At 46.5% G+C, this 15,189-nt stretch overlaps 2 protein-coding genes and 1 pseudogene across 2 annotated transcripts; all 3 read right to left on the bottom strand.

Moving 5' to 3' along the window:
* Nucleotides 1-222: 222 nt before the first annotated feature.
* On the bottom strand, nt 223-1,647 carry LOC124663289 (bidirectional sugar transporter SWEET2b-like). Its single transcript, XM_047201013.1, has 5 exons — nt 1,596-1,647; nt 1,459-1,534; nt 1,145-1,364; nt 622-1,022; nt 223-520 (listed from the first exon to the last, which is right to left on the bottom strand). Exons 1-4 carry the CDS (start codon nt 1,645-1,647, stop codon nt 840-842), a joined length of 531 nt encoding a protein of 176 aa, XP_047056969.1. The 3' UTR covers nt 223-520; nt 622-839.
* A 4,246-nt stretch (nt 1,648-5,893) lies between these two features.
* LOC124661574 (bidirectional sugar transporter SWEET2b-like) lies at nt 5,894-7,384 on the bottom strand. The gene is made up of 6 exons (XM_047199446.1): nt 7,253-7,384; nt 7,116-7,152; nt 6,802-7,021; nt 6,521-6,679; nt 6,292-6,411; nt 5,894-6,200 (listed from the first exon to the last, which is right to left on the bottom strand). The coding sequence occupies exons 1-6, from the start codon at nt 7,302-7,304 to the stop codon at nt 6,093-6,095; spliced, it is 696 nt and encodes a 231-aa protein (XP_047055402.1). The 5' UTR covers nt 7,305-7,384; the 3' UTR covers nt 5,894-6,092.
* Nucleotides 7,385-9,775: 2,391 nt separating this feature from the next.
* On the bottom strand, nt 9,776-13,096 carry LOC124667362 (annotated as a pseudogene).
* Nucleotides 13,097-15,189: the final 2,093 nt, after the last annotated feature.

Here is a 15,189-nt window from a genome sequence, read left to right as displayed (position 1 = left end):
GTAGTGCACTAAATGAGTACCTAATGTTGCAAAAATAAGAGCTTGAATACCGCTTGTAAATAATCCAAGAAACATGACTTCGGCCACAAAGGCGAGGCACCGAAGGGAAGTAAAACACAACAGTCTTGTGTGTAAGTGCTGATGGAAACTAGATAATGGATCTGATGTAAGGCAGGATAACAGAAAATAATTGCAGTGAGGTGATTAGGAACAAAGGTGGAATCAAATGAAACATTTACCCTTTGTATTCTTTCCAAGATAACAACATATGAACAGAGTGATAAGCCAGCAAAACTGTACAAACAGAATCAGCACCAACTAGGTAAAACAGGTGATGCAGTACTCTCCGACAGAAGCCCAGCCACTCTTTCTAACCTAGCCAAAACCGATGATCAGTCGCTTGAACTTCTGATCACCCAAGCAAAGGCGCAGATGAATCCTTGCATCTCCATTTCCTGCTGTAGTAAGCGTAGAGTCCCAGCTGTGTTGCTCCCAGGACAACTCCAAGCCCGTTAGGCAACTGAAAGTTCAGACGCACACAAGTCTAATTGTCAGCACATGCATTCAGATAAATATACATCGATTCAAGACAGTGCAAATTGAAATGGTTGGGGTGCTCACATAGATGAAGAAATCACGCAGCAGAAACCCATAAATCGCGAAAGAGGCGCTCATCAGAAGTGTAGAGAGGGACAGGTAGAAGGGCATGAACTCCACACACTCGGTCCGAATCACCACCCCCTGAACAACCAAGGATGGAGACATATGTTAGAACAGTTTTATGATACCCTGTTGTTGCTTAAAACAATGAGATAAGAGAAATTTATCAGGAGCCCAGTTTAGTTTGAACTTTGAAGGCATACCATAACGGCTAGTGGGGAAGCAAACATGGAGATGAGAGACACCATGCTCACGACGCCAACGAACTGCTGCCGCATCCGCTGATCGAAGCAAGTGAGACTGGAGAACGCGACAAGCGCAAACCCGCAAACCAGGAGCACAAGGAGCCCTGTGATCTTAAGCTGTGAAGGAAATTGATAACAGGTTTCAGTATACCAGGAAGTTGTCAGAGTCTACAGTCTGAAGGTGTCTCCCTGTTTCTTTGATGAAAATGAAATGGGTTCAGGATGGGGGGAAAAATTACCCTTGTCTTCCTGCTGTCGGCGTATATGAAGAAGAGGGAAATGTAGGCGAGCTGGAACGCTGCTCCGGTGCCGTTGACGGTGGCGACAAGGAGCCTGCCGTCGGAGACCCAGGGGAGGCCATACCACAGGCAGATGAAGCAGTTGAGTAGGGACAGCATGTAGGGGAGCCCATCGAACTGCTCCGTCGATTTGGCTTTCATGATCCTCTTGAAGGTCGGTCTGGAAAGCAGGAACACAATCCATCAGAAACCTCTCTCCAGGATGATCAGACCAATAAAACAAAGAAGGAAACAGCGGGTATATGGTTGCTTACACAGGTGACAGGAACAGAGCGAAGGCGAAAAGGTTGCCTGAAATGGTTGACAAAAAGATGGCCAAATTCTCAGGAGATTATTCATTGAAACCACTGGGTGCTTGGAACTAGGGAGTGTGAAGGATGAAGATCATTACCTGCAAAACCTGCCGCGAAGCAGGAGATCTCATACAAGGAGAGGGAATCCATGAAAGCCTCCTTTTTTTTGAGTTGGATGAAATTTGAGTTGGATGAAAGCCTCCTTGTATCTTCCCTTTTTCCAAGTCTGCCTTCTTGTGCTGAAACTCTCCGGTTCTTATAGACGACGGGACGTGTCAGTAAGAGACGCAAACCCCACAGCCACAAGATCAAATTTACGGTTGAATCACTCAGAGCCTGGCGCTGGGGATGCCCCTCTACTCGTCTTCCCACCTGCGGAACGGGAGACTGCAAGCATGCATCTCCACTCACCCGTCCACCAAAAAAAATTGTCTACTACTCCAGAATCCAGATTCCTGTCATTTTCTTGAATCGTATGGATGTAATTCGCGCTGGCATGAATCGGTGGGAACGAGTACTCCGTATATCTATTTTGGCGGATAATTTATTTTACATCTTACCAAAAGATATTCCTATACAGTATTTTGTACCAAAGTTTTAGAAGGAACTCAAACGCATAAATATTTAGAAACGTATCCATGTAAGTTTTCATCAAATAATATGGCTATTTGCCGGGAGTGGTGTTTTGCCACATAGGAGTATATGCTCCCTTTATTTTGAAATGCATGTTACATACATTTTGAAAAATTGTAAAAAAAATTGAAACGAAAATTTCTTATCTACATCTTTACGTGCTATGTGCCCAGCAAGTTGTTTCATGAAAAATCGATTTGTCGTGTGACGTGTGTAAAAAAGATAAAATTCAATGCTAAAAATAAGGCTTTTAAAATATAAATTTTCTCTTTTTTACACATAACACAAAAATATTGGTTCCTCGCGAAACTTGACGGACACACGTATTTTGCGAAGATGTACATGTAGAATTTTTTGTCAGAATTTTTCGATATTTCAAAATCTAATTTTTAGGTAGAGGGAGCATAGGCACGTAGGAGCCGAATTGAATTTTCGCTATTTGACAAGCTAAAAAAAGGAGAATGCCACATTTATTTTCCAAAACTTAGGATGTTTTTTAAATTTCGTATTCCCTCTATCCAAAAAAAACTGCTTAATTTTTTCTAGATTACATCTGTATCTAAAAAAAATTGAGCTGCTTGCTTTTTTTTAGACGGAGGGAGTACTAAAGTTCTAGAACTGGATCCCGATTTAAGATAAGTATGGCGTAAGTCTAATGTACGTTACAATAATTCCTATAGGAGCTAGTCTGAGGGAATCTGTCCACTTGAGAATCGGGGAGCCGGGCCACTTTCCCCCTCGTCCTCTCTCTCTCAACTGCAACCTTGAGAGTCGTCTCCCATTTGCTGGCTCACCCCGATGCTTCCCTCAACGCCGAGGCCGGATGGAGCCATGGAGGTGGCTAGGAGGAGGCGCCGGAATCCCCTCTGTAATCTGTATATAGTAGGTGTAGGCTTCCTAGGAGTAGTTCTTGTGTGTTAGGCTTCGGCGTCATGCCGGTTTTCTGGCAGCTCCAGCCGGGTTCCAGCGCCGCCGGCGGAGTTTGGCGGCTTCGAGCTCGCGGTGGTTCATGGAGGACTCCGCTCAGCGCCGGATCAGGCCAAATCCGGTTCAATAAAGATGTTGGTTTTTGCCTTCTTTCCTTTTGCGGTTTTGCTGCGATGCTTCTCCTTCTGGCCGCCCGTGGCGACGAGGAGAGGGAGTTGGACGGAGTGGTGATCTACGGATTTGGAGAAGGTCGGGGAAGAGTGAAGCTGCAAGATGGAGATGAATACACGGTAGCCACAAGTTGCTGCCATGATCTGTGGCCATGCATGTGGCCTCTCCAAATGCCTTTCTTGGCATCTGTTCAACCTCCAACTAGGAGGCCTCTTCAAGGAGCAACATCGTGGAGAGTGGTTTGATCCCCGGCGGCAGGGAGAGTGGCCGGTTGTGGAGCTCCAATCATGGTGGAAGACTTCTAGGGCTCGTCACATTTCTACTAGTGTCCCCAGGTTCCTATGTGCTAAAGATTAGGACTATGTTGTAATTTTTATCTTTAATTTTAAGGCCATGTATGTATACTGTTGTAACCGTCCAAGATTAATGCAGGATATTCGGGGTCCTTTGAGGGCCCATTCCATGTTAAAATAAAAAAGTTACAATACTTCCATCCTTGAATCATGAATAGGTACACGACTACGATCTTGAGAACAAGCACCACCAGGTTCTGAAAATTCATTACGGGCAAGTTTGGTTGCTTGTACCCTTTTTCGTGCATGGGTAACTCAGCACTAGTGAAGCTTTGCGGGGTAATGCGATCTTAAATTCGTGTAACTAGTTTAGTTGGCAACAATTCATTTTACACATCATAGCAGAACCCATGGCCCTGTTTGGTTGACCACAATTTACGTTTTGGCTAATCGCTCGTCGTTTGGTTACATGCAGTTTCCCTAACAGCCATGTGGTGAGCTTACCAAGCAAAGAGAACACTGCATACAATGTGTTCGACAGAATTGCAGTTCAGGCAATGGCTAATATATAGCATACAATCATTAGGACTAATATAGTAGTATCAGTGGATAATAGTGTTGCACGACAAGTTCACAAATAATTACTCGTGGTGCAACACAAATTCATCAACCAATGGGTTAATATATACCACCTCTCAAAGTATACATACCTAGTATCAATTTTCATCAAGCCTAGCTACTCCTAAAATATACATCATCATCGTGATCATCATCACTACCGCCACCACCACATGCGAGCTGGTTACTCACAACTAATGCGTCTTCAAGAAGGCCGCAAACCAGCTCATCATATTCTCTTTGTTCATCGCAAGATACTTGGTGCCCTTTGCCTTGTGCTCCATGAGGTGGCTGCGAGCATGGTGGATCACAGTTGGAGAGATGGGCACTGCAGGAACACGACTAGCGAAAGATGATCTTCATATAGCCATAGTTTTTTATTGGCTTGTTGATGGAATCAGCAGCCCTTAGGTTATCTTGCAAGCAAGAAGTTAGTCAGATCTTGGTCATGATTGCTCCACGAAGTGAATGAACTAAAGGAAGTGCTAATTGATCCAATCTTGATGTGGAACAAGTACACATCATTGTCCATCACGATTTTGTTTATGTCTCCTCCATCTAGCACATATCCTCAAGCCTTTTGCCCCTCATGACATGAACCCATCTTACTCTACAATTCTTCAGATGGTTATAGATATTATCCAGGCTAGTTTGACGCCCACGGAACTTGAAAAAAACATCTCCAATAGCTAGTAGGTCCTTCTATCTAAACCCATTTTCAACTATTGTCATTTAGAATCGGTGGAAGATGAGAAATGAACTACATTTTCGACGTCTAACGTGGACTAGATTTCAGGTCATTTGGAAGAGGACGGCGAGGCTTCTCAGGAGATGGATGTCGTTGTGCAAGGAGAGATGGCGGCCGACGATTGGGAGATGGTGCGAGGAGCTGTAGAAGAAGGCATCAAAGGTGCCCCGGATCGGCTGGCACTAAAGAAGAGGAGGATTGCGATGAAGATAGTCGTTCCTAGAACTCTGGAGGCTCGCGCTAAAATCAAAGTGAAGATATGAGAGAAACTTGCAACACAAGATGTGCAGATGTGACACGCTCGGGAGGAAATCGGTGCCTTGGAATAAAAGGCAAAGGCGTTTGTTTGATGTTGCTAATCTCAAGTGTTTCATGTTGGTGGTCAAAACCCGTGCATTTACACGTGGAGTGGCTTTGCTTGAGGTGTAAGTACATTGGTTTAGACACATGGTGTGTGTAGTACTACTCCATGTCATATATAGACAATAATACGGACAATGCATATAATAGTATGTTTGTAAGTTGTCTATTTTTAGCCATAGCTATATGTGAGTATAAATTACAGACACCCTTCATACAATAACAAAAATGTTGTCTCAGCCTCCCTCTCTTGCCTTATTTTTTTCCTTCACATCACCAAAATCACCTATAACTACCCCTTGTAGATGGCTGAATCATCACATTGTACATGCCCTAAGTGATGGCCTCATGTGAGGGTTGTGAGCATGGGCAAACACAGCAAAAAAATAACTACTCCCTCCGTTTAAAAATAGTTGTCTTAACATTATCTAGGTAAAAATGTATCTCTAACTAAAATGCATCTATATACATCCATATCTAGAGAAAAATGAGACATCTATATTTAGATGGAGGTAGTAGTTGACATTGTAGAAATGAAACTGCGTGGAAGGGCCTTTAATCTATAAAAAAAATTGATAAGGGATCTGGTGTATAGCAGGATAACAAAAAAATAATTGCAACGAAGTGCTTAGGAAAAAAGGCGGAATCAGTTCAAATATTTCCCCTTTTGTATTCTTTCCAAGAAAACAACATATGGACAGAGTCATAAGCCAGCAAAGCTGTACAAACAGAATCAGCACCAACTAGGTAAAACAGGTGATGCATTACTCTCCTACAGAAGCCCCACCCACTCTTCCTAACCTAGCCAAGACCAATGATTGGTCACTTGAGTTTTGAACTTTTGATCAGCCAAGCAACGGCGCAGATGAGTCCTTGCATCTCCATTTCCTGCTGTAGTAAGCGTACAGTCCCAGCTGCGTTGCTCCCAGGACAACTCCAAGCCCGTTAGGTAACTGAAAGTTCAGACGGGCAGAAGTCTAATTGTCAGCACATGCATTCAGATAAACAACTCAAGTGCAATTTGAAATGGGGTCAGCTGCTCACATAGATGAAGAAATCACGCAGCAGAAACCCATATATCGCGAAAGAGGCGCTCATCAGCAGCGTAGAGAGGGACAGGTAGAAGGGCATGAACTCGACGCACTCCGTCCGAATCACCACGCCCTGAAGAACCAAGGATGGAGACATATGTTAGAACATTTCTATGTTAACCTGTTGTTGCGTAAAGAAATGAGATAAGAGAAATTTAGCCCAGTTTAGTTTGAAGGCATACCATAACAGCTAGTGGGGAAGCAAACATGGAGATGAGCGACACCATGCTCACGACGCCAACGAACCGCTGCCGCATCCGCTGATCGAAGCAAGTGAGACTGGAGAACGCGACAAGCGCAAACCCGCAAACCATGAGCACAAGGAGCCCTGTGATCTTAAGCTGTGAAGGAAATTGATAACAGGTTTCAGTATACCAGGAAGTTGCCAGAGTCTACAGTCTGAAGGTGTCTCCCTCTTTCTTTGATGAAAATGAAATGGGTTCAGGGTGGGGGGGAAAATTACCCTTGTCTTCCTGCTGTCGGCGTAGATGAAGAAGAGGGAAATGTAGGCGAGCTGGAACGCTGCTCCGGTGCCGTTGACGGTGGCGACAAGGAGCCTGCCGTCGGAGACCCAGGGGAGGCCATACCACAGGCAGATGAAGCAGTTGAGTAGGGACAGCAGGTAGGGGAGCCCATCGAACTGCTCCGTCGATTTGGCTTTCATGATCCTCTTGAAGGTCGGTCTGGAAAGCAGGAACACAATCCATCAGAAACCTCTCTCCAGGATGATCAGACAAATAAAACAAAGAAAGAAACAGCGGGTATATGGTTGCTTACACAGGTGACAGGAACAGAGCGAAGGCGAAAAGGTTGCCTGAAATGGTTGACAAAAAGATGGCCAAATTCTCAGGAGATTATTCATTGAAACCATTGGGTGCTTGGAACTAGGGAGTGTGAAGGATGAAGATCATTACCTGCAAAACCAGCCGCGAAGCAGGAGATCTCATAGAGGGAGAGGGAATCCATGAAAGCCTCCTTTTGTTTGAGTTGGATGAAAGCCTCGTTGTATCTTCCCTTTTTCCAAGCGTGCCTTCTTATGCTGAAACTCTATGGTTCTTATAGCCGACGGGACTAGTCAGTAAGAGACGCAAACTCCACAGCCACAAGATCAAATTTAAGGTTGAATCACTCAGAGCCTGGCGCTGGGGATGCCCCTCTCCTCTTCTTCCCACCTGCGGAACGGGAGACTGCGAGCATGCATCTCCACTAACTCGTCTACCAAAAAAAACTTGTCTGTCATTTTCGTGAAACGCATGGGTGTAATTCGAGCTGGCATTAATCGGTTTTTTGGCGACTAGCTCATTACTGACGCAGACACACAGGCAAATTCATTACTCGTGCCAGCTACATGTAATTCGAGTACTTGCGTTACGAGAAAATTGATTTTGCCAGCTACATGTAGGATCGTTTTCTGCGGTCGGCTGGGAAGCATCTTTCCTGGCGTCCAGGTAGTTGATATGTCGTATAGCGGATCCCCGTCATGAACACAAATCAGCCAAGTCGTTGCACAAACTTGTGGCCGAAAACGAAGAGGCTGGACGGCCACCGCTTGCTCGTGCTATTTGACCCAGCAGTCTCCGGCCAGTAGCTTGGACGGCCACGAACACCTCTGCAAAACGGATGACTATTAAGAGCATCTCCAACAGGTGCGCAAAAACGCGACGCGCTAAACCTCCGTTTCGGCGCGCTGCAAACCGCTGGCGCGCGTGATAACGATTTTTTCCCCGCCGGAGGCTGTATTTTGCAGCGCGCGTTGGTGCGGGAAAAAAGCACCTCCGCCGGAGGCTGTATTTTGCAGCGCGTTTGGACCGTTTTTTTCAAAATTAATCAAACGAACGATGAAAATTTGATCGAAATACGAATATAATTAAAAAGTTCAACGATACAGCGCGACATAGAAGTCGAAAATGAAAATCTAGCTACTCGGAGGAGTCCCAATCGAAGTCCGACGAGTGGGAGCTCGGAGTCGTCTCCGACACCAGCGTCGACGTCCACTCGAAGGAGGAGGAGGAGGACAGAACGATCGTCGACGGCCCTGCGCCGTTCTTCTTTTCCTCCTCCTTCCTCGCCGCCTTCTCGGCCCTCGCCGCCTTCCTCGCGGCGGACTCGGCGCGCCGCTTCTCGCGGCTCGCCTTCTTCTTCGCCTTGAGCGCCGCCTTCTCCTCCTTCTTCTGCTCGTAGAAGGCCTCCGTGGCGGCGACGTCTTCCGGGAAGCGGCGCGCCCACTCGAGGCGCAGCGCCTCGTCGCGCTCCGCGATGAGGAGGCGCTGCTCCAACTCCCGTTGCCGGCGACGCTGCTCCTGCGTGATGACGGGCGGCGGCGGCGCGAGCATCTCCGCCTGCTCCCGCGTGTAGACGTCGTGAAAATTCATTGACCGCCGGGAGCGGCCGAGACGCCACGCGACGGCGTCGTAGGCCCGCGCCGCCTCGTGCGCCGTGTCGAAGGTGCCGAGGCGGATGCGCTCCTCGCCGCGGATCTCCGCGTCGAAACGGCCGCTCGGCCGCGCGCGGACGCCGTGGTAGCCGGAGGATGGGCGGCGGCGCGGCGGCATCTTCGCGTGGAGGCGGACGGCCGGAGGCGGAGCGGCGCGGGAGGGAGAGCGGCGGGGAGAGAGAGAGGCGCGAGAGGAAGACGCGTGGGAGGAGTGTCAGTTGGACGCTTCGCGCGTGTCGTCTATATAGCGCGCGCGGCAGATTTCCCGCGCGGGATAGCGCGAAAGCGCGCGGGCGGCAAAAGTTTTAGCGCGCGCGCCAATTTCCCGCCTCCGCTGGAGCAGCGCGGCAGCGTCCGCGCGCGGCAAACCAGCGGTTTTTTTGCCGTGCGGGGCTTTTAGCGCACCTGTTTGAGATGCTCTAACGGCGCGTTTGAGGCTGGCACGCGCCGCACCATGTCACTTCTTGAAATGACCACGCAAAATACGGCACAGAGAAATGGAAACGTTATGCAATCCTTTGGACAAGTCGGCAGTTTCACAAAACGTAGGCTGCTTGCAACATCTTTTGGGCAGCCGCTTCTCAAACTGGAGTAATCCTTGCCACAGTTCATCTTTTATAGTCTACCAACAAATATTCGATGATCTAACAAAAAGTCTACTCTCGAAGGATAATAACACAGGGCACAGCCAGCTCAAAATCGAAAATGGCATAGTCAACAACAGTACTGTAGATCATTTTCCTTCAACATGCAACATCACAGGCACGTTAAGAGTTATCCCTTCACATTGTAAGCGAACACCACGAAAAGCAAGCTATGGGGCTGTACTGCCAGAAAAAAAAAACTGTGGCGAGCAGGGTAAGGCAGAGCCCTCATCTTCACAAAATACAGAAAGCACTTGGGCTTCATCACCGCACCCTGCCTCTCAGACAGCCAGTTCACAAGTAAATTAATAAGGTCCCAGCATGTTGAATTGTATGCTGGACGACCAACATAAAGAGCATAACCCACACATATCAGGATTTTTTTTATTTCACGCAATGAGCAGTCTGATATGCTACGAACTACTAAAACCCACGACAATGAACATCTTCAATTGTGACACAGACATGAAAAGGGACATATCAGATGACACCTCCCAAAATAATAAGTATAAAAAAATAAAGAGCAAAATTTTCACTGTTGACCCACTTGAACTCATATGCTACAAGGACAGGAGAACCTAGAAGATACTGGACAAGGGGCAGTATTCACAATACTACGCCCAGGAATATTAACCACAACCAATACGGTGTAACTTTGCACAGCAAGACACGGAAACACAGGCGGAGAGAAACATCAGCTCGATGTCATGCAAAATCCTTCAACTTCACCATTTGTGTGACCACTCAACGAGTCTAGTTACATTTACCCATCAGCTTTGCACAACTTTGCATCTTCTGTCTTCTTACTTTCAAGTTCCAATCATGTACCTGAACACAATAAGGATACTTTTAAGGTTATTACCAAAATACAACTTAAATGACTGAAAAAACAAACATAAGACATGCAAAATCAACCAAGATTCACATTCCATGTCCAACGTTCACTGTAATTATTTAGCAAGGTATTGCTATCTAAGTCTCCGTCGACAGAATGGTGAATTTATCCATATTTGCAGTGATACCAAACAAGAGTAAATGCAGAGAATGTATCATAGATAGACTGCAGGTGCCAGGTGCCAACTGTCCTAGATAACTGAGTTTTATGTTAATCCTTGTCAACTTTAGAGCTACCTGTTTAATAAGAGCTCAGAAAATATCGCAAAAAAGGTGTCTCCTAGTATTCCTCATGTAGCACAGTATCATTTTCTTCAAGATAGCACGAAAGTTGTCTCCTAGTACTTTTCATTTAGCCATGGCAGCAACTTCGCTCACATCACTGACTACGCAAGCAATCTGGCCACACTGTTAAATCAAGTCTAGGTAAATCTGCCAACATTCTTGGACACCATACTTTACTGGCAAAAGAGTATTACAGTGCAAGTATTAGGCATTCACATAAAATTGTTTTACCACATATTTTACCACATAACAGGAAAAAATAAATAAAATATATTAAATTGGGAAATCACTTTGGTGTAAATAACATGAAATTCCCCAATGATATGGAATTTTAGGGCATAATTTTGCATACCATTTGCAATGACGATAAATAAATAGTGTGTTCTCACTTCTCACAAACGGTTCAAACATAATATTGTTCAAATGCTGCACCATACAGCATAAGCGTCCAATTCTAGGTAGTGTACAAGTACTGCAAAGACACTGCTCTTGAAACAACTATAGCAAATGTTAAGCTTATCAAACTTCTAACATATGCTCTGCCAAATAAATGACTATTGGCGTAGAAGGTACAGTGTTTATGATTCAACGTGCAGCCCGGGGTCTTATAAATGCAAATGATCAAATTTCTGAAGGTTTAGTATCACAATTCATCAAATGACTCATTGGTATCTTATGTGCTAAAATTTTGATTTAAGAACACGCTCAGTACATGTACGATATCTATCATGATATGACACCTCCATACATATTATGCTTCTATATTTTTGTACAGATAATTCTTGGTAAAAAAAAAAGGGGGGAGCACTGAGGCAACATGATGCTCTCTTATACTCTCCATAATTGAAGAAATAGGTACAAAAGCAACTCTATTAGTAATCGAGCAGCCATAAGATGAATTTGAAAGATTAAGGGGCACATGAAAAAGGCGACGTTGACAATTTGTTGGCATCACTGTCCTGTAGTTCAGTCAAATATGTCTTCAACTCTAGCATGTAATTAACATGCTGCCAACAAAGGTGTTGGCAGTTGTAATACTTTAAGACGGAAAGATAAAGTCAAACAACAAAACCTTTGTTTGATGTTCGTATACTGAGTGAGTAGCACTCATATAATTTCCTAAGAAAACGATCAAATTTTCCAGTTGCATCCAATTGTTCTACTAGTAAAGATTCCAGATGTTAAGCTATGTGCAGAATACCAAGATTGTGTTAACCATACACAATCTTACACTTCGTAGAAAATTTGCAGATTTCGTAATAAACAATATATTCAGTGTGACTCTCATTCAACAAAACATTATCAAACAAACCATAAAACGCAGAACCATCTCACCTCCATCTATCTCTCTGAACCAGCAACGGCATCAAAGACTCCACAGCAATCCCACCATTTTGCCCGATGCTGCGCAGCAGCCACAGCCACCGCAGGTCCTCGCGCCACCTGCAACAAATTTAACCGACCAAATGAGACATCACAGCTTCAAAACGTGGGGGATGGGTGGTAAGCAAGCAGAAACGGTTTGTACCTCTGTAGTCTGTGCACCATCTGCCTCACGAGACCGTGACACCTCACCCTTTGCCTCAGGTTTCTGCACCACAGATGCCGTGGCCGTCTCCCTGACCACCACCTCCTCGGCCGTCGTCTCTGGTTCATGCGCCGGATGCACCTTGGCCGTCTCTTGGACCACTACCTCCTCGCTCTTCGCCTCTGGCTCCGGTTCCTGCACCACGGCATGCGCCTCCGCCCCCAAATCCCCCTTACCCTCTTGCTCCCGCTCAGCGGCTTCAGGCGGCAACGCATCAACCATGACCTCCTCGGCCGTGACGTCCGCCTCAACAACCTCGACCGGGACCTCCGACGCGGCCCCCTTCTTCTCCTCCTCGTCCGCGCCAGCCCTCGGCGTCACCATCTCCTCGGAGCTCTCCATCGAATCCTCGCTCGCGTCCACTGCGCCCACAAAACACAGAATCAGAAACACACACACACATCCATCATATTATAGGGCAAGAAAAAGGCGACCAGCTCATAAAGCGGCCGGTGGGAAGGTGGGGGAGGAGGGGTGGCCGACGCCAGCGGACGGCATGCGAATGCCACCCTCGCCGCAAGCGCAAAAGGGGATTCTTGCCTCCCCAAGAAAGCGGCTTGGCGCAGATCTGCGCCGGCTTAAAGAAGGGGGAGGAGGGGTAGATGCCATACGTACCGTGCGGAATGTTAAGTGGGATTGGTAGGTGGTTGCCATCGCTGGCGGCGTCGCCGTGGCTCGAGTTATTGCTTCCTCCTTGTTGTTGTTGGCGTGGGCGCCGCCGTCGGAGCCGGCAGGGTGGCCCCCTGCTGCTTCTTCTTGAGCTTCGCGCGCTTCTTGGCGCCCTTCGGCATGGCGGAATTCGAGGGTGCGGCGCCGGCGGAGGAGGAACGGTGGAAGGGAAGGAGAGGGGGAGGAAGAGGAAGAGGAAGGAGATTTGTTTTGGTGTGGAGGGAGGCCCAGGGGATCGCCTCGTTTTTTGTTAGGTTTACATGGCACAAGAGATGGATCAAATTTGAACAAGATTATTTTTTTTACCTGCGGGGAGAATAAAACATTTGCTGTTCACGGGTTACGGTTATACACTTGCACGTGTAAAATGTTTTTATTTTGAAAATAGTCCAACCCTAACGTTTTTGTTTGACGTAAGGCTATGCCCGATGGATTATACTACAAATTAAATGATTTTTTGGCCATGTTTAAAAAAAGATTCCTTGATTTACAAGAGTTTCAAGAATTTTGAAGGGATTGGAGTCTTATACTACCTCCGTTTCAAGGAATAAGGCGCCCTCGTTTTACGAGCTTTTTGTTTGACCAAGAATAACTTCAAATAGATAAAGATTATTTGTATGAAATTAATATTATTAAAAAGTTCTTTTCAATACGAATCCAACGATACTATATACATATAATATAATCAAGATTTTGTTGCTCAATTTTTATGGTCAAAGTTCGTCTTGAAATACGCGTGCGCCTTATTCCTTGAAACGGAGGTAGTATTAGTTTTTTTTATCATGGACTGTTTAATCAATGAGATTGCAATCTATAGAAAAAGATGGACTCTTTGCACTATGTTTCAAAATTTTCTATTCAGTTCAAATCCCTAAATTTGCAGGAGCTGTGATTACAGAATACAAAAGCTTGTTTCAAAGAAAATTATGGAATACAAAAAAAAAATCGGTGCACGTGTCCCGGCCGTTCCGCTCACGAGCGTTTCGTTTTGTGTAGGTGGAGTGAACACCGGATGCTCACTACCCTTCGTTGGACCTCACCTCTATTTAGCAACGCTGGCTGGCTTTTAACTCGTCCACCTGAGGTCTGGAGCGATGATCTTCTGTATCCCATCGTTACTACATCCACGAGCCACAACGTTATTTAGAGCATCATAAACCGCGCATCCCTAAACACGGTTCGGTAAAAACATCGGATCGGTTGAATGAGAGTGTCGATGCATGTTGCCGTGTCTGAAGGAGGCCTCTTTCCAGTAACGCCTAGTAGGAATTGTGGAATTCAAACATAAATTAAAATTTCCTTCAAATTTCGTTATATATTACGTAGTTGAATGAAATTCGACTAAATTTAAAAATGAACCTAAATCTACTCGTCGGTGGGGCGTGAGGCGAGCGGCCAGCCTCGCTGTCCTTCCATGCCTTCATGGCCTGTGCTTGCCTCTCGGGCCTACCCGTTCGCATACGCCTGAACCTTCCTATTCGCATCCCGTTGGGCGATGTTGGCCATGTACATCACTCCCCCTTGCATTCGACCATATTCTGGTACGCCAACGCCATTGGTGTTGGCGCCGCTTCCCTGCGCCCTGAGCTTTCAGTGCTGCACGCTCTTCATGGGACTCCTCGGTCAGGGCGACCCACTGGGCCTTGCATGTGTCGGTCTCAGCGAGTCGTTGAGCATTGATCTTCAGGATCCTCTGCCACTCGATGGCCATGAAGTATGTGCTCCAACATGTCCTCTCACTGCTCCTCCTCCTCCTTCATCGCCTCCCGTAGAGGCTCCTCGTCGAATGAGTTGGCTTCAGCAGTGGGATATTTTGGCCCAACATAGCGTAGGTGGTGGGTAGGATGGATGCATTGCTACATGTGAGGGAGGCGAGAAGGGGTTTGGCGAGAAACTATGTGGCTCTTCGTGTGGTGGCCAAGCTTTTGTACATGGACATGATCGCATGAAACAGAGGCGAGAAGCGAGGGAGAAATGGCAGGAAGGAGCGATGGTGTACATTGACGCCGCCGCCGCGTGGAGAAGGTGTGTCGGCGACGAGAAGTCTCGCATGCCTCCGCGTAGGAAACCTCCTCACCATTAATAAAGTTGATCGGCGGTTCAGTTCAATCTATGAAAGGTTTGGATTGTGTTCGGTGCGCCCGCAACATGCCCTATGGGTCAGGAACGCCCAAGAGCACCGAACACCCAACTGGACCGTATTGAATAGAAAGCCGCTTTGATACACGCGGGTGCGATTTTCTGTCCTACCTGCAATGCCTCTAGGATAGGGTATGTACAACGGGGGAGACGTTAGTCTTCTCTTAGATATGGCACATGAGATTTTTGCTCAGTTGG

The sequence above is a fragment of the Lolium rigidum genome, chromosome 6 (genome assembly GCF_022539505.1).
Source record: "Lolium rigidum isolate FL_2022 chromosome 6, APGP_CSIRO_Lrig_0.1, whole genome shotgun sequence".
NCBI classification, from domain to species: Eukaryota; Viridiplantae; Streptophyta; class Magnoliopsida; order Poales; family Poaceae; genus Lolium; species Lolium rigidum.
Note: the sequence above shows the minus strand (reverse complement) of the source record. Positions and strands in the feature narration are given on the sequence as shown.

Excerpts from the sequence above, each read along its gene's own strand:
- LOC124663289 (XM_047201013.1), bottom strand. The coding sequence starts at position 1,647 with ATGGATTCCCTCTCCTTGTATGAGATCTCCTGCTTCGCGGCAGGTTTT. Across the intron at positions 1,535-1,595 it reads CTTCGCGGCAGGTTTTGCAG|CTCCTGAGAATTTGGCCATC; the intron begins GTAATGATCTTC and ends TCAATGAATAAT. Across the intron at positions 1,023-1,144 it reads CCGACAGCAGGAAGACAAGG|CTTAAGATCACAGGGCTCCT; the intron begins GTAATTTTTCCC and ends TTTCCTTCACAG.
- LOC124661574 (XM_047199446.1), bottom strand. The coding sequence starts at position 7,304 with ATGGATTCCCTCTCCCTCTATGAGATCTCCTGCTTCGCGGCTGGTTTT. Across the intron at positions 6,412-6,520 it reads CTTCCCCACTAGCTGTTATG|GGCGTGGTGATTCGGACGGA; the intron begins GTATGCCTTCAA and ends TTGGTTCTTCAG. Across the intron at positions 6,201-6,291 it reads TGCGTGATTTCTTCATCTAT|TTACCTAACGGGCTTGGAGT; the intron begins GTGAGCAGCTGA and ends CTGAACTTTCAG.